The sequence below is a fragment of the Dermacentor variabilis genome, chromosome 3 (genome assembly GCF_050947875.1).
Source record: "Dermacentor variabilis isolate Ectoservices chromosome 3, ASM5094787v1, whole genome shotgun sequence".
Lineage (NCBI taxonomy): Eukaryota > Metazoa > Arthropoda > Arachnida > Ixodida > Ixodidae > Dermacentor > Dermacentor variabilis.
In genome coordinates, this window is record NC_134570.1 from 133,573,495 (window position 1) to 133,599,659 (window position 26,165).

General features: G+C 46.1%; 1 protein-coding gene across 1 annotated transcript in view; it reads right to left on the bottom strand.

Annotated features, from left to right (window-relative positions):
• Positions 1-5,782: 5,782 nt before the first annotated feature.
• LOC142574193 (uncharacterized) overlaps positions 5,783-26,165 on the bottom strand; it is a 43,048-nt gene continuing 22,665 nt past the window's right edge. The window contains exons 5-6 of the mRNA XM_075683341.1: positions 9,018-9,071; positions 5,783-6,010 (exon numbers count right to left, since the gene is read on the bottom strand). Coding sequence (XP_075539456.1) covers positions 5,933-6,010; positions 9,018-9,071 — 132 coding nt within the window. The 3' untranslated portion in view covers positions 5,783-5,932. The remainder of the gene's footprint in view (positions 6,011-9,017; positions 9,072-26,165) is intronic.

A 26,165-nucleotide genomic window follows, 5' to 3' on the forward strand; every position in this document is an offset into this window, starting at 1 on the left:
TATTGTTTGTTTTTCGTCATCAAGTTTCAAGAGCAGGTCGACACTTGCCAGTGTCGACGCCTTATTGCCTGGGCCAATCATCTGTGTTTTTTCTTTCGTTTGAGATTTCTAAACGGGAAGAGGGAGATCATTCTCATTTTCTTTCCTGGATTTTCAGAGCGAATACCTTGATAGCGGAAGAAGTTTTCAGTGTGTATGCCCAAAAATTTATATACTGATTCGGTGCGCCCTCATTTCTGAGGGCAATTAGAAAGTCTTGGAAAAGAACTATGCATTGGAAATATTCAGTTTTCTGCAGTAACGCCAGGCGCCCATAGTGAATTCCAAAGAGGGGACGCCACATGCCTTTGAAGAATACAAGTCCTGCGGACGCCAACTATTTTTTTTTCAGCTATAACCAAATATGTAAGGCCAATATGTTCGTTCTTCCACACAAGATTAGCCCTTGCTGCCGGGAAGATCCTAAGTAAAAGAAGTGAAGACAGGAAGTATTAAAAGTGAGAGAGAAAGCTGCAGGTTCCAGAAGGAGTGGGAGGAAAAGGCAACTACCGAGTTCCCCCGGCTAGGTCAATCCGGGGGTGCCGTCTACGTGAAGCCGAGGAGAAAGGGACGTGTTGCCTCCGCCAAGGGGCCTTTAAGGTCCACACACTCAGCATCAATTCAGCCCTCAGGATGCCCTTTTCCTGGGCAAGGTTAAGCCGCGCACAGTTAAACGCGGGAGGGTCCAGCCCCCACGTGGCCCGGTGCGGGGTGTCGCAACACACCAAATGTCTGGTTACGCAATGGCCCTTAGGGGTTGATGCCGGGACGTGCAACATTCATTTGGGTTGATGGTGCATAATTGAAGTAGGAACTAGTCTTTGTTGGCGCTGTGTTTTCCTAGTTCATGCTGTGGAGTATTCGTAATATTCATCGAGAAAATAAGTGCAAGGTAATGCGGGTACTTGGAGAAGTGCCAGCAGCAAAGCATGAACACTGTTATTCTTAGCGCGAGTTACCAACATTACTACAACATGCAGCCATGTGTGCGCTCCTTAAATGACCACAATGACTTAGTGGCGGCCTGCATCTCAGCATGCGGCCGCGGCGATAATTTCTATCCAGGAAAGCCGCGTTCCCATCAGGCGGGTTACAAAAACGCTCAGGTGCTTTCGGAATTAGCTCTAATACACCAAGCTGATTAGGCTCTTTAACTTAGCCGTAACTGGCAGCCATTCTGTAAATATTATAGGCTAAATTCCATGAAGAGCAACGAGACCCACGTCTCTACAAATATATTGCGGTTCAGGTACATTATCACCCATTTGAACACATAATAACAGAGTATCTGCAGCTAGTTCCTCTGCTGCGAGAAAGAGACGGTGTATTGATAGATAATGGGGATCTTGTTCACCAGTACGAGAAAAATAGGAACATTTGTTAGTGCGTGAGAATGAAGTACTGCGTTGGCACCCGCAACATAGGCTAGACGGGCTACGCACTCTTCAGTAGCTTAACACGTTCACTGCGTCGTGGCCCACCGGTGGATCACGCAACGCAGTCCAGCCGTGCTGGCGCAAACAACGAGGCGTTTCTCGCAGTGCGGCGACGACATGCTTCCACAAATGCATGAAAATGCGTTTCCACTATCGTATAACAGATGGCGGTAGAGATACAAAGCGCGCCTGTATTTATTGACATTCGCGCTTGCAACGCGTCTGATGATGAAGCTGACGGCTATCAGGAAACGGCGAAGAAAATGTTCCAGCTACCCGCTCGGGCCTTTTGTTCGGGCGCTTTCCACATGCGTAACGTACTTTTGAAAAGCGCTCACAATGTGTGCAAGAGCTCAGCTGAGGAATTAGTCTGTCCTATTCGCAATAACTTGGGTCACTCTCAGTACCAAGCCTCGTGGTCCTCATCCTTGTGCTTTCCCTTTTTTACGAGCATTCAAAAATCGCGATGGACTGTCAAAAATTCGACGGAGGTACAGAAAACCAGAAGAAAAGACCCTGCGGTGAAATCGGATCCGCCGGGTCACACGGCAGCCCAAATACGTTGACATCCACTTCGTGCGGCACAACTTCTGCTCCAGCGAACGTTGAGTGTTCAAGCAGCGACGATGACAGCCTCGAAGAGTTATTGGAAAGTTCTTCTGAACTGTGGGATGGTGAGTCAATCGGTTGCAGTGAAGTGGTATCTGAGGATTCGGAAAACGGTGATGTCCAGGCTGCATTACCTGCCGAAAACTGAAATGCGATAACGACTAGAGTTAGAGCGATGTCATATTCGAGCCCCCCTGTGCTAATCAGCCTCCCGACTAGCAACGATGCTCTCAGCTTGTTTTCTCTTTTTTTGACTGATAACATTTGGGGCATGATGGTTCGTGAGACAAACAGGTATGGGAAGCAGTACATAGACTCGAACGTCCTACAAGAGAAACCGCGCGTGAAGAAATGGACTGAGACAAACGTGCAAGAAATGAAAGTGTTCGTTGGTGTACTGATCTGCATGGGTCTAGTAAGGCTTCCTAATCTGCAGCACTACTGGGCAAGAAGCGATCTGTACGGCGTAAACTGCATTCGCCAGAACATGGCCCGCGACCGGTTTCTGCTGCTACTAAGATTCTGGGATTTCGCAGATAACGAGGAACCCAGCGCACAGCAGGATCGCCTCTATCGCATGCGACCCTTGATCGAAAAAATGAATCGCAATTTCTGCTCAGTGCTGGAGCCAGGCAAAGAGATTGTCATTGACGAAACGATGATTCCGTGGCTGGGGGCGTCTCGCCTTTAGGCAATACATCCCTGGTAAAGCCCACAAGTATGGAGTCAAGCTATACAAGGCCTGCACGAAGGAGGGCTATACATTGAAAGTGCAAATATATGCCGGAAAATCTGGCGCCACAGCGGGCATGGGGCATGCCGAAGAAGTAGTAGTAAATTTGATGGCTGGCTTCACCGGCTGTGGTCGCACACTTTTCGTCGACAACTTCTACGCGAGCATGCCGCTTGCGTCACGCCTGTTGAAAGATGATACATTTTTATGTGGCACTCTCCGATCGAACCGAAAGGGACTTCCGAAAGAAGTTACACAAGCTACAGTAAAAAAAGGGGAAGTCGTTGGTCTTGAATCCCACAACGGCGTAAAGGTGCTGAAGTGGTTGGATAAACGGCCCGTTCTCATGATGACAACGGTTGCTGAGCATGACGCCAGCCTTGTTGATACCGGAAAAAAAACGAGAAAGGGTGAGTCGATTATGAAACCGCGCACAGTCCTCGACTACAACGTGGCGAAAAAGGGCGTAGACTACAGTGACCAGATGACGCCCTACTACTCCTGCCTACGAAAAGGGCTCAAGTGGTATAGGAAAGCTGAGGTGGAGCTGATCGTTGGAAGTGCAGTTGTGAACGCATGAGTTGTCCGTTCAATGGTGGACGGTAAAACGTCACCAATCATCGAATTCCGCGAGGAGTTGGCACGCGCACTCTTCGCCACAGCTCACATTGAGACCGAAAGGACACGCGGAACAAAGCGCGCCCATACGCTGGAAAAGGCCGATGGACCTGCACGGTCTGTCCGAAGGAGATGTACTGGATGCTACGCATCGCTGAGAGCTCGCAGAAGTCCAGAGCAGGCAAGGGTAATGGCGAAGAAAGTTGTTACGTTTTGCGTAGAACTCCTGAACATAGACAACGTTTTAGACATCGTGAGCTGGTGGCACGTAAGACGTTTAGTTGCAAATGCTGTGATTTGAACTGTTTCTTTTTCTTCCGAAAGTTATTCTGGAAGTAATTCAATAAAATGTCGAGTTTGAGGTCTTGTTCTTGAGTCTTGGTGCTTAGTGAATGCTGAAACGCAGGGTCACGTGGCTTTGCCCTACAAAGGGTAGCTGGTCGGTGGGTAGTAAACGTAGCAGGCAACGGCTTGAAAACGCAAACTCTTTATTGTGGAAACTTGTGCATGCCCAGGAAAAGACAGAAGAATTGAGGGTGCGAGAGCAACAAGCGCTTCTGGCACTTGTTCGGACCAGAACGACCGAAACTCTTGGCCGCGCTCTAGTTACATAAAGCAGAAATTTTGTAGACCGAAAGGGCGCCGCTTTTCAAGGACATCCTTGAGAATGCGCTTCAGTCGCGTTCACTGGGGATGAAGCGAGCAGAGTCGCGGTAATAAATGACTCGATAAATTCTCCAGATGCCGTATGCTGCAAAGATCCATTATCCATTTTGTTTTTATGATCCATTTGGTCCTTCACGTCAGGTCATTATTGTTCGATGACGTAGCCGTGCCGTTCAAACGTCCGTGGGAAGCGACCTGACTATTGGATCATTGGCGACTGGACCTCACTATTGGATGCACCTTACAGCCCATATTGAACCACAGCGCGCAACGAATGGCGAACGCTATCGTCGACGCGGGTATCTGCTGCTTTTCATTTCTGTGATTGGTCGAGACTGCTTTCGTTTGATGATCCCGTCAGGCTTACGTCACGCGAAATGGAGCGGAAAATGGACAATGTATTCTTATAAAATGCGGCCCCAGTGAAGCAACTTCCTAGAAGTGCACGGGCCAAGTGAATCACGTGATGATTTTCTTCGCTAGCATACGTGATTGAAGTAACCCGCGCAAGCTGCGACCGAAAATGCCAGTAGAGCCATCTTTCAGCACGCGGAAAAAAACAGCCTCAGAAGTGTGCCCCACCGGTGTGTCACGCCGCACCCACGGAAAGCCTCGGGTGACCCACCGGTGGGCCACGACGCACAGAGATCAAAACTATGATAACGGGCTACGCAGTGAACGTGTTAAAGTGTGATTAGGGCTTGCTCCGGCAAAGCTGCCGTGCCCCGACCATACTTAGGTGGGTTTCATGAATAACATTTTCAGTTTAACATACATCAAGCTGATCTGATAGTGAATCTTCATGATCAATGTCTTCCAGTGAATCAGAACACCCGGAAAGTTCGTTGCGTCAATGTGTGAACATCTGAATGCTGTAGGCAAAAGCAAATAACTGCCAGTAATGGCAGGCACTAAAAAAAGTAAAAATTATGGGGTCTTACGTGCCAAAACCACTTTCCGATTATGAGGCACGCCGTAGTGGAGGACTCCGGAAATTTGGACCACCTGGGGTTCTTTAACGTGCACCTAAATCTAATTACACGGGTGTTTTCGCATTTCGCCCCCATCGAATCCCGGCCTCCGTGGCCGGGATTCGATCCCGCGACCTCGTGTTCAGCAGCCTAACACCATAGCCACTGAGCAACCACGGTGGGTGGCAGGCACTAGACTATGTAACAACAATGCCGGTTCACTGGTGCTGTTAGCTCGAGAACTATGCAGAGAGGATGCCCTCGCAGATTGTCTCAAAATATGAAAATAGAAGCAGCAACCAGGGCGTTTCTTCTTTTTTCAGACAAAAACGACACCACTACTGCATTGTTGCAGATATTTGAAATCGCTCGCCAACGGAGTTGGGAGTAGATTTGCGGTGCACCTTTGGTGTCGGTCATCATGCTGTACTTTGCCTTTATTATATTGTGCAGCAAATCTAGGTTTATTATGCAAAATAAATCACCAGCCCACTTCTGGGCCGATTATGATCGGTAGTTCGTCACGGTCTGCTTCAGTGAAGCTCACATATTCTGAAGGTTTCTTCATGAGCCGCTTAGGAGGTACTGAGCAATCGGTGCCGCTATCCAGCTACGACAGAGTTTCTAGCGAGGCAACAGTAATTGTTGCAAACAAACCAGTTTCCCTTGGCATGATCTTCCGTATTTTCATTTTATTACAGCTAAAAAAAAGCAGAAGGAAGGCGTGTTTTTGATGTATGCTATACACCTTGCCATTTACCCACAAGGCTCCTGAAACTTTATTTGTGTAAGTCTGGTTGACTTAACATAATGGAAATTATAGTGCCGTCACCTTTACATTCCTCGGTCAGGCCAGAAATCTAGCCTGCCACGCGCAATACCACCTTTAGGAGATGCCATGCTACCTTGGCGTTGGGAGCGGTGGAAACAGTGCAGGTCTGAAATAAAAAGATGACATTCTTCATTAGACTGAATTTCATGCACCATTTTCTTGCCTTAGGTGAAGTTTCCGACTACACGACTATGAACAGACTACATGTATAATGACAAATTTCAAGAAGTTGATCATTCTTTGAGGGGCAGTTTTTCTTGCATTCTTGTGCTGTCGTGCCGAGTGAAGAGAAAAGTGAAATCATGTGAAGTAGCAAATGCGGCTCACATTGCCAGTGCCGGTTGCACGCCGTTTTCCGTACAGGTTTCCGTGGCGTGGAGCATTCACTTTAGAAAGTTTGTTTCTGAGGTGCCCGCGTTCATGAATGATTTCTACTTTTGCGACTGGAGGGGGTCCAGCATATTCGTGCTTGTCGGCTGTGCCTCAGCTACGCCGTACCAACACGCTGCAGCGTCGTGCGTGACCGAACCACGTCAGGAACGCTGTCCGGGCTTACCTGTGTTTCCAGACTAAAGCCCTTTCGGGTACTTTTAGGTGCTAGCTTGATAAAGTCTGTCTATTCTGGATTCATTAATCCAGGAGGTTTAACTGCCCAAACCAACACTGTGGCTATGAGAAACGCCACATGATGCATGCCTCCGGATTAATTTTGAGTACTTGCGGTTGGTAGTGGGCACTTCCAAAGCGTTAGGTCAAATCAAGTTTCGCGTTTATCTCCATCCAAATGTGCCTGCGACAGAATGCTTAGCAGTAGGTCGCCTTAACCACTCAGCTACAGAGGCGGGTTCGGCTATATCTATTGAACGTGCCTGGCATGGCGGCTTGTTCGACCCCACGTTGTAGTCTCTAATAGACTTGCGAAAGTGGGGGAAGAGACTCGTCGTGACCTTGCAAGGACGTAAGAAACCGTGCTCGCCAGGCTCGTGTCTCTATCGCCGACGTTTTTTTCGCATCGACATCGACTGCTGCGTTCTCGATGCTGCTGTGACGTCGCGGGTTGGTGCTTCTGCTTGTATTCTACTCGCGACTACCCCACAAATTTTTTTCGTTGCCGCCATTTCGCGGGGCGCTGACCCCCAAGTTTCACACATGCACAACGCATCTGCGAAAGACTGCGTCGCACAGTCCTCCAGCAATACTCAGAAAGTATCGCTGCACATTGTTAACTACTGCTTCGCGTGAAGGCCGTCATACTGCGAACGGGTTGCGTGTAATGTTGCATGGGTTAGTCGCCGGGCCACCAATTCAATATTTCATTGATGCATCACATTTGTCGAATGAAACACACGCTTCCCTTCTTCGTGAGGCTTCATTGAATGACCCTGGAATCTTTATAGATTTGTTGCAGGGGGAGGGGGGCGAGGCGGGGCGAGTCAATTGGCTATTACGCGCCATAGAGATATACTGCGTGTGACATTGCGCTATTAAGAACGAGATAGGAAGGAGTAACTTGCACCTTGCGCTCGGCGGCTGCAACAATGTCACAGCTACGGACAAATGTAATCTAATTAGCACTGCGATTTGACACTGTGATCTGTCAAAGACTTAGGTATCCAGCATTACATCACCTACACTCTAAGAACAGTTTACACCCTTTGGCTTGCCCCTTCTGCCACACAAAAATAATCGTCATCTGCCTTGATGCGTTTCCTTTCTTTATCGCTGCGAGCCCAGAACTTTCCACTAACGAATGGCACGCGCGTTATCAGCATAGAACAGTTTACACCCTTTGGAGTGCCCCTTCTGATAACGCGCGTGCCGTTCGTGACTGGAAAGTTCCGGGCTTGCAGCGATAAAGAAAGGAAACGCATCAAGGCAGATGACGATTATTTTTGTGTGGCAGAAGGGGCAAGCCAAAGGGTGTAAACTGTTCTTAGAGTGTATGCCTTAACATGATCCCATATTTGATTGCGCCAAATGCTTCTGGGCGCATGACGCGAGTAACTTTCCACCGTGGTTTCTGGCTAGCCTGCTCTTCTAGATACAGATTACACAGTCTGCTTCTCTGTGTTTATCCACGCGTAGCATGTTAATGAACGTGCGTGATCCTCATTCACGCCGCCGAGCTCTGCAGTGGTCGCTACAGCGAGCATGCCACCCGGTGAATTGACCCCATGAGCAATGACTAGGGCTCGTGAGATTGCTCCAATTGCCACGCTTGCTCTCCTCGAAATCCTGGTAAGTGTTTCGGCCTGGACGGCGCTGACGTCGACGAATGAATGAAGCTTGATGCACGTTACAGAACTAATAATTGCTGGGACGGAACGATTATGCCTACATACGTGATTCCAAACGCATGAAGATGAGTTACCTAGACGAGATATTTTCAAAGATACGCGATCTTTTTGGTGACCTCCTTGGGCACTGCGTTGCCTCGAGAAAGGCTTTTTCCAAAGCTTCTCCGGATATCTACAGAGCCCTATGACTAAATATTACAAGACATTTTGGCCTTTGCCGCTGAGGAGATGGCAAGATGCCTAAAACAAAGTGGCTAACATACTAAAAAATTGCGAGCGCCGCTTCCGACTTGCTTGTTCCCTGTCAAGCCTCTACTATCCAAGCCATTATAAAAGAATGCCCTCGTTTTGCACAAGAGCCGCCATATCACGTAGCACATTGCGCGTCCGCCTAATACCACATGGACAACGTCTGGTAAGGGTCAGTAGCGTCAGCCAGTGCAACAGTGTAATCCACATCGTGCGCCACGATTTTGGCGACCTATTCACCATCCGTCTCCACGATGCCTACAAATCCACCGCCAGCCACGATTGCGATGGTTCAGGAGCTTGTCCGACCGCAATTTGAGAACAGCGCTCTCAACTCCTTATACTGGTCAACAGAACCCAGCGTCCACCACTTATCTCGTAGCCCTTCTCGTCGCCGACAGTTTTTACCCAGCACTTTCTGAAATCCGTCAGGATGGCGGCTCCACACGTACCAATAACACTGCCGAATTATAAAAAAATGCACGCAACCTCAGTGCGTAACAAACTGCACCGATAATGCTCCCCATGAAAACAATAAGAAATATTGGACTCTTTCTCAGTACTTACCACAAACTTCTCTACAATCTTTTTTGTCTTCATGTCATAAGATAGGGTGTCTTGCTGTAGGAATGGAAAAAAAATGGATTGGTGTTACAGGTAAAGGGGGTATTAGGTTTGCAGCTCGAGGAATCACCATATTGCAAACAGGGAAGACACAAAAAATGTGTTTGCGTAAACATGCAATAAAAAGCGTGCGCAAGTTTTAGAGAACGAAACTCTCTGCAGTGACTGTGCACTCTTGAATACGTGTTTCCTTTGCATGTATGCTGACATGGGATGGAAGACTATTGCAGAAACTTATATACAGCCTATATATATATATATATATATATATATATATATATATATATATATATATATATATATATATATATATATATATATTTGAAACATATATATTTGACGCGCAACGTGCTACGCACGTAGTCAGGCAAGTGGCTCGTCATATGTTCTAGTTCTTCCGCACCAGCGACTGTACTTCGCATTGGACCATAACTTATTCTTAGAGCTGCTGGAGCGTCATCTGAAGTTTGCTAGAATGTCCTGCAAATACCTTCACTGAACAATTTTGAACAGCATACAACACCTGTAACAGGGAAGACGATTCGATTATTTTCTTTCAACAGGCCAGGTTACGTTGTTCACTTTGCTTAACCTTGAAAAACCTTGTAAGGGACGGTGTAGCGTGAAAGCACCTTGTCATGTGTACCAGCACAGCGATAAGAACACGGTATAAGAGCAAGAGTTGCAAGAGATATTTGAAATTTCAGGGGGTGACTGTCCTCTTCGTAATTTGTGATTCTTGTAGCACTCTGAGTCGATTGTAGGGGATCTCACCAGGCGTGCTACTGTGGACAGTGGTGCCATATTCTGAGTTATGTTGTGGCACCGGAAAAAAAGGGGTGCCAAACTGCATATGGGATAGTTGATAAAAAAGGTAGAAGGGAGAAACAGGTGTTGTTGTGAAGGCAAATTTTGTATGCAAGGGTCACTTACACAAGAGGCATTAGGCTATCTCAATTGCAACGATAGGCCAAAATGCACATTCGTGTTCAAAATGACTTACTGAACGGTGCCCGAGGTCGAAAGGGTACCGTGATTGCATGGCGGCACCGATACGCAAAAAATTAAGTTAACACTATTTAGAGCACCGGTGAGTATTACACTATGTTTTTTTTTTCATGTTGCAGCCCATATGGAACGTTTCTCTACATAGACATCATCATCTCTGACAAGGTTCTCACATCTCTGACATTCGTCTTCAAAATTAGTTATAAAACGGTGCCCGAGATCAAAAGTGTTTCCAGATTGCATGGCGGCAACGCTACGCAAAAAAATGTATTAACTAAACACTATTTCAAGCACTGGTGAGTATTAAACTATGTTTTTTTTCCTTCAGCGTCACCATGAAGTATTGCAGCCCCTTCGACCGCGGGAACCATGTTGCAGCCCATATTGGACGTTTCTTTACGCAGACATCATCATCTCTGACAAGGTGAAATAAAATTGTTCATTTAGTCAGTCGGTTTGTGCGAGATAGGGAGTTGTGTGTCAGGGTTCTGTGGAGCAGGAACGCCGATTCTCTTTGACGACTTGCGACAGGAAGTAGTGGTTATTGTTTGTGACCATCTAGTGAGATGTGTCATTGAAAGGTATCTCGTCTTGGAGTACTACGGCTGCAACGTCCACACCGGACATGGTGAGCAGAGAATGTGCGTAGCGTGTTACACTGCATGGCGCTTCGCGTAGTATGCTGCTATGGCTAACCACTTGTTTCGGGACATTGATGTTGCGAAAGAGTCACCAAGCTGCACGCCGACACGGACGAACGCTTGTGCATCTCTGTCGATGGCATGAAGCAGCCGAAAAATCTGTCTAGGTTGTTGGCAATCTTCACAGCCTGCGAAGCGGGCCAACTCCAGTGGCAGATATCAGGAGAAGCGAGAAAACGTTGCACGAAGCTGTACAGGTCTGACCAGTAATTCCGACGTTGGTCTCCGTCGTAGGAATGATTGGTAACAAGGTGCCCTGTGCTAAGGTATACCTGTACCATAGCAGGCGGTACACCTGCACCACTTGCAACAAGGTGTCCTTTGGAGCTGCTCATGAGCAGTAGGCTTGAGAGAATATGGAAGGGCCAGCAGGAAATTACGGCAACAAGAAGCCATGTTGCGTCGGTACATAATGCACTCGCCTGAAGCGAAAGTCGCAGTGCGGGATTTAGGTGACTATAACCAAGCCCTCGATCGATGAATGTCTTAACTCTTCTTTCAGCTGTTCTGTACCATTATTGAGAAAATCAGACATGGCTGGGAGATAGGCGTTGGAATCTGGTCCGCTGACTTCAGCTGGATCGGTGGAGTTACTGGACAGGCAATTGACGTCATTAAGCCAGCAGGCAGACCATTAAACTAACCAGAGATCATTGTTTAATTCATGGTGCCAAACAAAAAAGGCTTTCAGATATTTATTCACAAGAGCCCTCGAGGCCATGGCGGTCCACGCTGACGAAAACCGGGTAGTCAAAACCGCTCCAAATTTAGTGATCGTCAACTTAACAGCGAGACTCCCGCACTTTATTTAGAAAGAATGCACTCTCAAGATGAGTACGCGGTGGGCGTAGGCAGTCATGCACACTTGTCCGTGGGGCTGTTAGGCATGCACATAAGCCCAGCACTTCCATCAATGTAACACGACTAAAAAATGGCACAGGAACGTATACACAGACTTTTAACATTCAGTCACAATCTTTGTCTGAGAAACTGAGTAGCTCTAAAATGACCAGCGGCCTTACTTTTGGCTTTATCTGCAACGGTTAGCGTGGCTCAGTGAGGCAGGGAACACACCACTGCGATTATCGGAAAAACAATACTGGCTGTTGAGGACAAAACAGTTATCCGCAACACCGAACATCATTTCATACCAATCAGACATTCAGAGGGAGAGAAAAAGAAAAGATTGAGAGAAAAGCCGAGGCGAAAGCACTTACGTCTTTTCGCCTAAGTTGTGAAGGGACAGCAATGTTAACGCTAGATACTTCGTGTCAAGCCGCGCCTCCCCAATTCTGTTCAGGGACTTCTCTCTCGTTGCACACATGAACGAATATGAACAATTAAACTATTCGGAACAGGAGCATCGGTTGGTACACAGTAAACAACGTCGATATAAGAGCTACTGAAAACACAGTTTGCCTTTGGAGCTATAATTTTCGTAATAACTTTCATGCTCCACCAATAAGCGGCTGCAAAGTTTGTGCACCACGCATTAAACCGCAGGCGTTCCGTGGGCTTAGTAGCAGGCAACTTGCTAATAAACATTCATACGGTACCAAAGGCGCAAAGGCTTCAGATTCGAGACACTCGCTGCTGATTAGCGTCCAAGCTTATCTGTGTGCTTTTTGCTGATTTAGAACACTCTGCGCTGCTTCGCATTTGGCTACTTGAATGTGAAAGAAATTGATCTCTCTTTCAAAGGAATTATCCAGAACGCGAAAGTCAAACTTGCAATATAGGAACCAGCGGTAGCTTCGCTGCACGCTGGCAAATACAAGTCCCTAAATATGCATCAACAAACAGTTTACAGTGTCGCTCAAAGCACGAAGCCATGTCAGTAAGTACGCGAGGCCTGTGGACACGAGGCCCAGCGTATACAGATCCCTCGGGTCTATCGGATGGCTACCAGGCGCCATGGGCATATCCGACGCAAGGATTACTCCGTATGTGGCACGAGTGCGTCGTTAATTCCATCACCGCCCGGTGGGCGCCATCGCTCAGTGACGGTCACCGTGCGGGGATGGAGCTGTGATGACGCGCTCGTGCCACATAGGGAATGGCCGTCGCGCCGGATATACTTTTGAAACGGCTGTGTCAGCTGGTGTACTCCCCCATGTAAACGAAAATTTTGTCATGAGCGCCAACTTCTTCCCTGGTGCTTGGTAGGCAAAATTTGGTAGGCCGAAAGACAAAAAACAATGAAAAAAGCAAGCAAGCTCTCATGAAAAGCAAGCTCTCATGAAATGCAAGAAGGTGAAACGCCATCCCGTTTGTTGCCTGCGCACGACTTCCGCTGCAGGTGCGAGCGGGGACTTTCACCGCTTGCATTTATTTTGTTTAGATTGGTTTGCTCTTGCACATCTGGTTTGCAACGTCCTTCTGCTTCTATTTTCTTTTGGTGCTCACATGTGCACGACCCACGTGTATGAAAACATATTTTTTCTCCAAGATGCACGAGCTAGCACGCCATGGCACGCGGCGATTTTGTTTCGGCAGAACGTGAGCAGGTAAAAAACGCGCTTTATTCACTGCTTTTCGAAGCGAAGCTTGTTATGCCTCACTCGTGTCTGTGCCAGTGTTAGTGTTGCCGTACGAAAACAACCCAAGCAGCGCGTGCATAAAAATTACTTGTCGGGCTGGGGATTTGAACCAGTGCCCTCGCGTTGCATGATCACAACGCTAACCGTTTCAGCTAATGCCAGTTAATCATATGCGCCCTTAAAAGCGGTGTTTTATGTGCATGAAGAATTAGACTCAGCGCAAGGCGCGAGCCAATCACAGGCTTCCCCTCCCCCGGAGCAGAGAAAGGGGGTGATGGCGTGTTCGCTCGCCTCGCGCCCGTCGTTTCCCACCAGTTCAGGCGCGGTAGTCAGATGCGGAGGCCGCGTTTGGTTCGTTCTGCCGAAGAGCAGATTGCGTTGAAGGAAGGGCAGCGAGTCTTGCGTTTGGCCGAAGAAGAGGCGGTGTTTGGTGAACGTCGCCTGGAACTCGCTCGAGAAAGCGCTCGTCGTCCACGTGCCGACACCGGCGTTAGGAAGCGCGAAGCCGAGGCGTTACGACAACGAAGAGCCGCGGATCCCGAGCTTCGCCTGCCCTCCTCTTCACTGTAGTGGAAGTGCGGTCAATTTCATTAGCAACCTATCGCACAGCAAGGCATTCAGTACGCAACAATATAATGTTGAGCTGGGTATCTTACTTTTTTAGTACAATTGGGTGCATTCTGTACTACGATCATACATGTATAAGACAGCGTCCTACAATTTCTCATACACAAAAAACTGCTACACAGGCCGTGTTCATTTTCTCCGCACAATACAACCCTACTAAGACAGTTTTTGTGGCAACAGTTATCTGTGAATAATATATAGATCATCAATAGGCGCAGATCAACATCTTTCGCATACCGGTAAAAACAACTTGCTTTGTATTACATACAACGGGTAAACTTGCTAGTCCCAAAAACATGCTATACCGAGTAAAACTTCTGCATAGCGTTCTGCTGATGCGCTGGTGAATAGTTATCAAATTATATTGCAAATGACTGTACCTTTTTTCATATATGGTTTAGTTTCGCGATACAACACTAAGACCACCAGAACTTGATTCCGAGCTTAACATTGTTAACAATGTATTATTACGATAATCCTCATGAGAATATTGCAGATCTTTCTTAAAATCTTTAATGCACTTCAGTTTCTTCTGTTATCATCCAGGCATAAAGGAAACGTTCCCAAGTCAACTAACAACAAAAATCACTGAGTTTCTTGTCGAGAAACGGTAAATTTGAAATATAAATAAAATCGGCAGCATTCAATACAATCAGGGCAACCTGCTGACTATGATTCTGTTTTCAACGTTTCGACACCTTCCTTTAATACGCTGATATACACAATGCACTTTCTTTTACAGATTCCATAGGCTCGGCTTCGTGCGACCTGTTTGAAGCGTAGATAGGAGAGGTGTCAGAGCTACGTTACGAGTTGAGTCGTTGGCTGGAGGTTAACATTCACGAGACTTTGTAGGTCGACAAAATAAAGAAGCGAAAGTATTTAAACTTAAGATTATTGGTGAATTCGCGGAAAGGAGGGCCCTGTCACTTTAACCACATTAATCAAACCAATGAAGGCAAGAGTACCGAGCAACCTTAGTACTTGCACAACTTTGTCAAAGTAAGCTCAACGATTTCTTAACATCCCAAGATGCATCTATGGTTGCTGTGTGATGACTGAAAGACGAGGGTGCAAATGTATGAGCACTGAATGTCTGCACAGGGATAACGCTGCACGCCGTTCGTGCAAATGACTAAATATTTTGTAAAAATAGGCTGCTCCCGAAACCGTCCTCAGAACTATTGGAGCGACAAAAAGAATAAGATATCAGTGAGGCATTTGTAATTTTCAAGGTCCTCGAGCTTTCTTATTGCAGCGGACTTTCTCTAACGCTGCTTTCTTTAGATCCAGATTGATGTGATTTATGTGAAACTAAAGCCCTGCGTGTCAGAACCGCTCCATCAGGTCTATGCAACACTTTTCAGCGCAAAACATTTCGTAGGATAGACTGCTGTTTAACTTATCTTGCAGTACAATGTTCACGCCGCTTGACTGACGGACACGCCAAAGTACTCCAGAAAACATTTCTCCATATCCTTGGCTTCCTCCTTTAACAATGGAGTGCCACTTGGCTGCATAAGAACTATGGGCTAGCAAGATACCTCAACTTCTCCAGTGCTTCCCCCGTAGTTAACATTCTTTCGCTAACTTCTCATACCTTTCTGTATCATTCGTCAGTCGTTTGGTGACGCACATGGTCTCTGGTGAGTATATTTTCTGCTTTCAGCTAGTCTTCTGCCATCCTCGTCTTTATAGATATCTTCCTACTGTTTTCTGGAGAATTAAGGTAGCTGTGGAATCTGTAGATATTTACGTAAGCCTTCTGTACTCCTAGATTACGCAATGCCTCGGTGAGTGCTGGTATCATTACTGAATCAAATGCCTATTCGTAATCTACGAAAGCCATATAGAGAGACTGATTGTATTCTGCGAATGCCTCGATTACCTGATTGATTGCATGGATGTGACGCATTGTAGAGCGTCCCTTCCTGAAGTCAGCCTGTTCCCTTGGTTGACTAAAGTCCAGTGTTGCCCTTATTCTGTTGCTGAATATTTAAGTGAATATTTTTATATAATACTGCGAGTAAGCTAATGGACCTATAATTTTTTTATTTCTTTAACGTCTCCCTTGTGGATTAGTATTATGTTTGAATTTTTCCAGTTTTCTGGGGCCCTAGCAGTCGAGAGACACTTCGTATGTTGAGCCGCCAGTTTTCCAAGCAGTATGCATCCTCCATCTTTGATTAATTCTACTGTTATCCCATCTTCTCCTGCTGCATTTCCCCCTATATAGAAGGGGCCTCTGTACCCTGTTCATTACTACATTCATTGGAGGTATCGTGGCTGCTTTGGGTACTGTACAGGTCAAAATACTATTCTTCCGCTGCTTTTACGATATCCTTCGAGATTTCTGATGATATTACCCTGCTTATTCTTCTGTGCTTACATCTTCGTTTCTGGTTTTAATAGCGATAAACGTAGGACAGACACCGCACGAAGACACCCTAAGCGCTAACTTCAGCAACGTTATTTTGAAAGATACGCGGCTTCTTATGCATTTGCCCACACGTGTCCCAGACACGTCATTGCACAGCTTGTGATAGATGCACTCTTTCGCACTCAACGAAATGACTGCACTTGCAAAAGCTCAACTTCTTGTTTCTGTTACCAACAAGGACGGCGTGCTAACACATTGCTCACAAAGTCTGACAATCTCGGCTGCCTCAGTAATCTCCAGAACCAGCTGTTCATTTTGTTTTTTCAGCACTTCACAGCGTCTGAATTCTGCGTCACAAGGTTTAGAGGCTTTGTAAACAGGGATAAGGTGCCTCAGAAACGCTGGCCAACGTTTCGATGGGAGGACCTATCTACGTCAAAGGCGGCCTCGTCATTCTCGACATGTTAGTTTTAAAGGGTTAGTGCAGTGACGTTACGTGCGGGTGTTGTCGATGGCGGCTGGTTCTAAAGGGAGAGACTTGGGAGGTAATAAGCGCTGTCGTCCGACGTCTGTGAGCTTCGTTCCCAAGACGAGGGGACAAGAGCAGGAGAGTGGGAACGCGGGGAGAAAAGAAAAGAAAGAAAAACAGAGAGGAGAAAGAAAAGGAAAAACCAGGGTGACACCAAGACAAAAAGAGAGAGAAAGAAAAAGAAAGAAAAAGAAATTAAAGAAAGGTGGGGGCATGGGAGGGCCTTGGGGAGGCGAGAGGTTAAGGAGCATTCAAGGGTATCGTTGGCGGCATGTTTTCGTGGCATTAGAAGAGCCGGTCAGGCGGTCAGTGCGCGAGTAACACAAAAAACAACATGAGTTGAAAGAATGACTTGAGTAGCATAGCAGCAATTCGTCGAGTAATTTTGAAGTAGTTAAGATAGAGGCGAGGCGTCTGCGGTGCAATGTATGGGGTGACTGAAAGGCAGCGGCATGGTCTTTCTACGGGCGTTGCCCCAGTCGCTAAACGTAGGTGTCGTTACGGCGGCATCCAGAAATGGCAATACCCTGGGTTGAGGCGCCGAAAAAGGCATATTGATTTCGGAATGTGTTGGTGAGGGTGTTGCAATATATATATATATATATATATATATATATATATATATATATATATATATATATATATATATATATATGTATAAGAAGAAGGAAAGGAGAGGAGGGGGACCGAAACCGGAATAACAAATAGGAAGGTGACGTGCGCAGAAGCGGGCGGGGGCAAGTGTAACCTTGCACTTGCGGTACACTACCCGTACACTTGCTGTACACTTGCACTTGCCGTACACTTGCCGTACACTCGCCGTACACAAGTTTACACTTCAACTCGCCGTACACTTGCCCTTCTGCGTTTTGCCAACGAACAAGCCCAAGCTGCTAATCTTGGTTTGCCCTATTCAAAGTTTCCTTCTCACTGATTTCATGCTGCGTCTATTTTTCACTGCTTCCTCAGTATTTCTTACGGTATAATTTCGAATATTACTTTGTCCTTGTTGATCACCTTAGACAGTTCCGCCACTTCTATTTGATCTTTTGAATTGGGCACTTTCAATCTGTGTCGTTTTTTCATTAGGTATTTTGTTATTGGAGACACCTTACTACTGGTCAGTGGCGTAACCAGAACTTTCGTTCGGGAGGGATGGGGGGGACGCTCACGTTCCAGCTCGGCCTCCACTGTTCGCACTGTGCAGACAAGCACAATATGCTTTTTTTCGCAAAAGAACAAACTCGTAGGTATCAAAAATTGTGCCCGAAATACCTTATATCAATGCTCCCACGTTATCTGTATATTTAATATGTAAATCAAACATCACACGACTTTTAGAACTCTATCAGTTTGAAATCAGCTAAACAGTGCATGCCGCTGATGTGAAAAATGTAAAGGCCATGAAATGCACAAGTTGAAGACAAATATTTTAACGAAAATTTGTCATTCAAGAACCCTGTTTGCATTTTTGTACATATCCAGGGGAAAATCTCAGTGGCAAATTTCTTCTTGGGAAACACCTTCAGCTGTCAAAAAAATGACGACACCACGCTGCTCAACTTTCGGAGTGTCCGTATGTCACGCAACCACGTTCAACCTAGTGCATGAAAGCATTAAAGAACATCTATCCTTACACCTGCCGGTCACTTGTAAATGAGAGAGGCCTGTATGCTATGCACATGCCTCGCAAATAACGAACAGAACAATTATTGCGCGGGATTGGTTGGCTCACTTTCATTTGACTCGCACTCGTACATTATAAATGCTAAGATACAATGGAATATACAAATGCGAAGATAGAGTTTGATAAATGGCAAAAACGTGTCACTGGAAACAAAGTTCACTGCACGCATATACAAAACTTCGCAACAAGTTATATAAATATAGGTATAAGTCTCCAATAAATCAACGTATCTAAGAAAAAGTCACTGTGTATAAAGCGCCACACAAGGCAAACAGACATGTTACGCAACCACATATTCACAGATCACAGCTTGCCTTCACTCCACTCCCTCTGATGTGTCGCGCGCGACAGGAGGCGGCGCGCTTCCTCGCCGCTTTTCTCCCTTGAGCACACAATACTGAGCCACCATCGTCGGTTGACCCATGTCACCCCGATCCGCCTATACGCTTTCACTAGCACATACAGTACGCGGCGCGCGGTCAAGATGTTATCGCCCTTAGACTTTATACGAATCATGAGGGCGACAGCGGTGGCAGTAATGTGCCTGGAGTATCCATATAATTGCTGCCGCAATAATGTAATAAGAGTATTCGGCAACTGAAGCATCCCATGGCCCATAGTTTTCCGCAAGAGGATCAGTAGTAATAAAATCGAACTTTCCCCGTGCAACAATTTCCTGCCCGCAACGATGTCTTTCTTTTTCTACTGTGGGACGGGGTCACGGAAAGGAGAAAACGCAAAGTAAAGCATGTTGGCCACAATCGAATGCCTACTTTGGGCACTCAATGTGGCTACCGAAAGAATATCGAAGAAAACTTGAGATGCTTGGCCCACAAAGAACCATGCGCAGGCTGCTCGGTATCCTACACCGGCGAGAGAAAGCTTTCCGGAGAGGTTACGCTGAGGCAAAAGCATTGCAATCCATCGAGTCTCCGCTGCGGGGTTGCCAGGTATTCTGAAGAAAATGTAGCCGAAAAATTCAGAAAGGAAGCCCAAGAAGGCGCCAACTAGGACACAAGCTTTAATTGGTAGCCAAAATTCTAGCCACGTTGCGACAAACGAACATTTGCCCATTGTTAACGCGAAAATAAGGAAGAACAGACGAGAAAGACCTGCTGCGCTGATGACAAACAAAAATAACAAAGGAAAAGAGTAGTTATCACATAATATTGTATCGTAATTTACCATATTGTATGACCAACTGAAGTTCTTTGATAATTTCTGCCACACACGTGCGGTACTTTCTCATAGCCTAAGTGGTATCGCCACTTATGTAGAGTAAACTTGCTGAACGCGGTCCTTGCACAGATGGTTATATTACCTCTATGCCACTATGACTTCGCTTTAAACGTTCCCGTGCGAACACTATGACGCCACAAACGTTCTTAGCTCCCTCGTACGCAGTCGCATATAGTCACGTACACATTGACACCTCGATTGTCATGGCTGCCGTGACGTGTTTTTCGTTGTTGCAGTCGTTTCTGACGCGAAGAACCATGGTCTTCGAGATTCTCTATAGAGGTAACCGTTCGCTGAGGTGATATTAGAGCATCACCTATTGCTTCCGTCCTTCGAATATCACAAAAGCATTGCCTGTAAGATTGGTTATTTCCTGTTACTCGGAGAGAGCTGCTTGGGCCTGTTCAGTTATACGTCAATGAGTCCCAAAATGCCTGTGGCGTTGATTTCAGCCACTGACCGTTGCATATGAAGCATCTCGGGCAGTCCTGGATAGCCCAAGGTGACAAGTCGAAGAGGCCCACTGAGCATGTGGTGGCGATGATATTTTCACGTGGTAGTGACGTTAAAGAACACAGTAGCACTACTGTCAAATTCAAAATTAGCTTTTATTGGGCGAACCTGTGCCCACAAAACAGGCTACACTTAAAGCACAACGAGAGTGGCGAACACAGTCGGCGATCGTGGAAAATCTAATCAGTGGCTCAAACGCGTCGGCTTTTACAGATCAGTCGTCGAATGTTCCAGAATAATCGCCGGGACCCGCATGCCTTCGACAAAGTTCTACGCCATTCGCGTCGCGCATACATGCAATCAGATTACACAAGGTTCGGCGACAAGAGACAGCGGATAAAAGCATCGATAACATTCCTGAAATTTCCGCTACATTTAGACGCGTCCTGCGCTGAGCGATAACATTTCGTGGACGGTAAAAGCGCTCACCGTAAAAGATAAACGTGTTCACGTGTCAGTGCATTTTCAGCTCCTGAATTTGCTTCCGGAGCTTGCAAGACACGAGGGTTGCAATGTGGGCATGTTGGTAATGCATCTTCAAGGGGTGCGCTGTAGTGCGATTAAAAGACGGGACAAAAGAAGACACACGGGGACACACCCAGCGCTGTGCGTGTTCCTGTGTGTCTTCTTCTGTCTTGTCTTTTAATAGCGCTCCCGCACACTCCTTGCAAGACACAAAAGCGTTGCCTTGACGATCTGACGTTTGAGGCTTTTCCTTCGTGGGGGCCGTCGGGGGAAGTGCAATTCAGCCACTGCTTATACCAATTACCACCTAAAAAAGTAGCCATCAAGCAGGCAAGTCGCCAAACACGATTTTCAGTCGTCAGGAGCCTCTCGAAGTAGCCAATTTGGCGAGAAATCGCCAAATCTGTCAACCCTGCCCCGCAGTGATGACGTCGAGCGACCATGCATTGTTTCTTTTTCTCATCTGCCAGCCTGAATGCGTTCAAAACCTTGCCAGGCGAAAATCCATCCGGCCAGAGAAAAAGGAACTCGAAGCGAAGTGCGCCGCGCGATGGTCGGGGCAACACGAAGAAAACGCATGCGCTATGGCGGGCTCCGGCAGCCCGCAGGTTGCGGGAACAAAACAAAATATTTGAAGAGACTCAATGTGTCCTCGCGAATAAAAGTAAATTTCGAAAAATAAATAAGAATATAGTTTACCTTTGCTGGCTTTAGTGTCATGACATGGTTGCTTTGGCGCAGGTGAAAAAAAAAGATGTTGATATTTTCTTTGACATCACGGCAAAAACGAAAGACAACGCTTTGTCCCTCACTGCGTGCTTTGTGAACTTGTCTGACAGTGTGTTGATTAGGTTTGTCTCGTTGTATGGTGAATTGTACGACTTTAGAAAGTCAATGCACTTGTGATGTCAAACGTTTATGACAACATTAAACTCAAGAAGTTCTCGAATTGAAAATCTAAAGCACGACTTTGGAAATGTCAGTGCGCCTTTGTCATCAAACGTTTATGAGAAATTTGTGCCCATAAAATTTCAGAATTGAAATCCATGCGCTCCGTAGATTCCGCGGTCTCCGCGAGATGCCTCGACGAGCCCGCTCGCCATCAAAACGCCCTTGAAACTTTGTCCCTGGGTGTGGTTGTCTGCGTTAGGTGATTCCACGTGCATGGGCGTTGCCAGGAAATCCAGCACGACTTCGCAATCTTCGCGCTGAAATGTCTTTTCGAGCGGGAAAAGGTCATTCTAGACAAAATACAGAAAGATTTCGGGAGAGGGCTGAAGCCCCATACCCCTCCCCCCCCCCCACCCTGGCTATGCCCCTGCTGCTGGTTGCTCATATCTCCGCTACAAGCTAGCAAGCGCTGGCGTGTCTCAGAGGTATAGTTCACTCCCCTGCAGCCGGCCCTTGTTCGATCCCGGCGGGAACTGGGAATTTACTACGGCGGCAACCAGCGCTGGCGGCAAACACCATCGCAAACCGGAACGGCTATTAGAATGAGCTCATAACAGCTTACGCTGTAAAATTTGTATGTCGTGCTATATATCACAGACTGCTAACTGGGTCTTTGACACAGATGGGGAAGCAATACAGGGGAGACGGGGTGGCTGCAGAAAGCTGGGGAAATTAAGCAACACTTAAGCTTGCGTGTTGCACAACTGTAAGAACAAATGGCAGAACTGCTTTCGTAGAATAGTGCTTTCACTCCATACAGATTAGTTCTGAGCGTATGTTTCTGGATTCAACTAGAAATATGCCTCCAAAGTTCCAAGCTTTAGTGCTACTATTCAATGTGTTTCAGCGAACATTTTCAAAACTTCTTAAAGGTTTCCTGTGGCGGGGGGCATAGCGCAATTATAGTTCGTGAGGTTGTCTACTCGATGTGGCGAACAGCACTTGCACAAAAGATTGAAGTGCATAATCGACTAATTGACAAAAATTCACTAATTAAGCTGTTAACTAATTGTCCTGTGGCCCATATCGCAATTTAAAAATAATTAGCATGTCCGATCCACTTAGAAAGCATTCTCAGTATGGCACCAGTTTCGCGATATTAATTCCCCAACTTTGCGGACAAACGCATTTGCGTTCCATTTACTTCCTCAACAAAACGTCGTTTTATGCATTCAAGCACAAAGGTAACTATATATTTCTCCGCACAGTTGGGGAATTATTATCTCGAAACTGGTGTCATCTTGAGAATTCGTTCCAAGTGAATCCGCCTTGCGAAATCCACAGCTAGAATTTTTAAATTGCGATATGGGCCATAAGGTAATTAGCAAAAAAATTAATTGCTATAGTTTTGATAATTATTCGATTATTTATTTCAAATTTTGCGCAAGTGTTGTCCGCCTTTTCCAGTAGATAAGCTCATTAACTAGAATTGGGCTATTTGCCACAGGCAACCTTTAAAAATTTTTGATTTTATTCACTGAAACACCCAGTATCTTTATGTAGCATGTGAAAAGCATTGCTTATTTTTCAGTAGCTAGATGTAAATACTAGGCATCAGTTTTTAGAGCTAGTTTTCATTATCAATTATTGTTTTGATATCTTGCTAAGAACTAGGTAATTGAGCGTTTTATTTACATTGGCTTCATCTTTTCTTCAAAATATGATCAGATGAAAACGTACTTCCAATAGTCTGAAACTACTGGGCTACTGAGCATCGTTATTCTCGTTCCAATAAAATTTCTGCTATAGAGCGGCAACCAGACCTAGGGAGAATGCGGCAGCGGGTGGCAGGAACTGACTTCGCCGTATCGTCTATCGTAGCACCAAGCGTGGCGCGACTTTTTTCGAACGTGAATTCGCTCGTTGTAAAAGAAAACTGTTCGGCTGTTTAACAGATATTTTTATAACAGCGTTTGTCGCCTTACGCACGTTAAACGTAAGCTCCTTGGCGGGACATTACGGTGCGTGTCCTTGAAAGTATTTTAGTGTACCGTACGGAAACGCAAACTTAAAGAAAACCTTATAACAGGGCGCCGTCTGGTGCCTCGTGCGAAACGTTTCGAAGCCAACACGATCCATTAGCAACTATCCTGCTTTTGTTGTGCGGGCGCGTCTCATTAGGCCTACGGGCGCCAGAATCGCCGAACGAACTCGGCAGATGGACGCGCTATGTGCTGATAACTAACCTTTCAGGTGAATTTAGAGAACGCGAAAGCACAATACAATAGTTTGCGAGTGAGGGCAATGCGAGTGAGAGCGTAGTCATCATGAGAATTCACGCTAAAGCGCGAGCCACGGGTGCGGCCATGTTCGACAACAATATTATTTAGCGTTCGAATACATTGCGGATGTTAAACTCGCAAAATAGCGTACGTTATCATAAAGCACGTAAACCACAGAAACTCGATAACCTTCACAGCACGCCAAGTGAGGACGACGCTATTTATGTACGTATGTTCTGCGTTCACGTTTAATTGCAAACGCCATTCCAAAACTGTCTAATTTAGCCTACACTCTGGAACATCGTGCACCGTAGATGAGCAACCGATAAAGGGAAACTGATGAGCGAGCTGTTTCTTGGCACACGCGGAGCACATTTCGCTGCGTAACGTCGCATGGCCCCCCGTGCCACAGCACACGACGGGGAATAGACAGTGGTCGCCGTGCTATTAGCACTTGCGCCTTCCCCTGTCACATGGTATCTGTACGAAAACAATTAAGTACAGACGCACAGATATTCGAAAAGGACAAATTATTTGTTTTCCTTTTGTTCAGCGATCGAGGACCGCACTTCCACTCCAACAGTCGGCACAGCAGTCGACAACAGTCTTGTGTTGTTCGGGTGGGTGACGTGCCTTCCTCCGAAGTGGTCCGAGCAGAGGCGGTAGCCGTTGTACTTCTGCTTCCGTGTGAGCTCCACCAGGATTCCTGATGTAGCGTAATTTTTCCATATCTGAAAACTGGAACATGGACCAAACACCGCGTGGTCATGATTAAAGAAAGTTAAATCAAAGAACACATAAAAGCTACACCAAACTTGAGAATACAACGAAGATACAAAAAAAAAATTATCTGCTTCTGAGCACAGGTTGAAAAGTGTAGAGCACCTCGGTCGTCGCGCAGGTAGCTCCCAACTTCTTGTTTTAATTTAAACGTAAACGGTGACTCCTATATAATTCAATTTTATTAGCTTCTTGCTTGGTCATAAGCATTCAAAGCTGGTGATGTCACAACAAAAAAACTGGTCAACGGAATCTTCTCCAGTCTTACAAGTTCGTGCAGCAATCATTAAAGTACCCTTCGTAAATATAAATTCCCAAGTTTTCTACTGCTGAAACAAATGACCAACTACCGCTTACATATAATGAGGCGGAATTTCTATCTGCTCCTGAACTAGCATCAATCGGCTCATCAGCAATCGCCAACAGGTAGTTTCAGTTCTTTACAACACTGCAGAAAAATGTGTCACGCCACAGCAAAACGATATTCACTAGACAGAAATCAAGAAATATATTTTCTTTCTTCTTATAACTGTTTTCACAAGGATAGCTCTCGTTTCCGTCATAACAAATGCAGAAAAGGCGTGCTTACCTCTCGTTCGCTGGGAAACGGAAAGTTTTCGCCATGCTGTTTCTTCGCGAGTTGCCACACCATAGATCTGGTCAGGACGCCTTGTGCTCTGTCGTCAGTTTTCCGATCGGAACGTTCGCGGCCACAGAAAGCGAACCAGAAAGAAAGAACATAGCACCGAAATACGCGAAAGTTATTTAGTTTTCCGTTGGATATCAGGAAAATGGAGACGCTTTATTGGCAACACCAAAACTTGCCTAATTGTCCCCCCACTGCTTATGACGCCTGGTGTCGATATGGTAGACTCCGGAGGTGCTGTTTACGCTAGCCCTCGTTTACGCTGTGACCGTCGCCTATTGGCAACGCCGTCCGCCATAATCGCCAATTTCGTTGGACAGGAACACACTTCCAAAAAGTGCCATCTTTACGACTCACCTCGGTGTCCACGGTGCCGGGAATATTGTCCACAGAATGACACAGTGATAAAATAAATCATACATAGACATTAACACTGCCACAAAAACACAAATAGAAGAGCACAATTGTTTTTATCAACTGAAGCTTGCTATGTGCCTTGCATCCTAAACATTAGGTAGGCAAAGTATCGCAGTCTTACGGTTTTGCGCGATGACGCCTGCGTGGTGTGGGTATACAAGAAAGATCTTTGGTGGGGCTCGGCTTAAAACAAATTGTTATTACCAAAATTCATTTTGCGTGCTTTACCTTCTAAAACCACAAACATATTACGAGTTACAACGTAGCAAATTACAACGTAATTCCATTGTTATTTTAAATACCTTGGATTCTTTACCGTGCATTACACTTTAGTAAACGAGTGCTTTTGCGTGTTTCCAACATCGAAATAACTCCGTCGAGCTCAG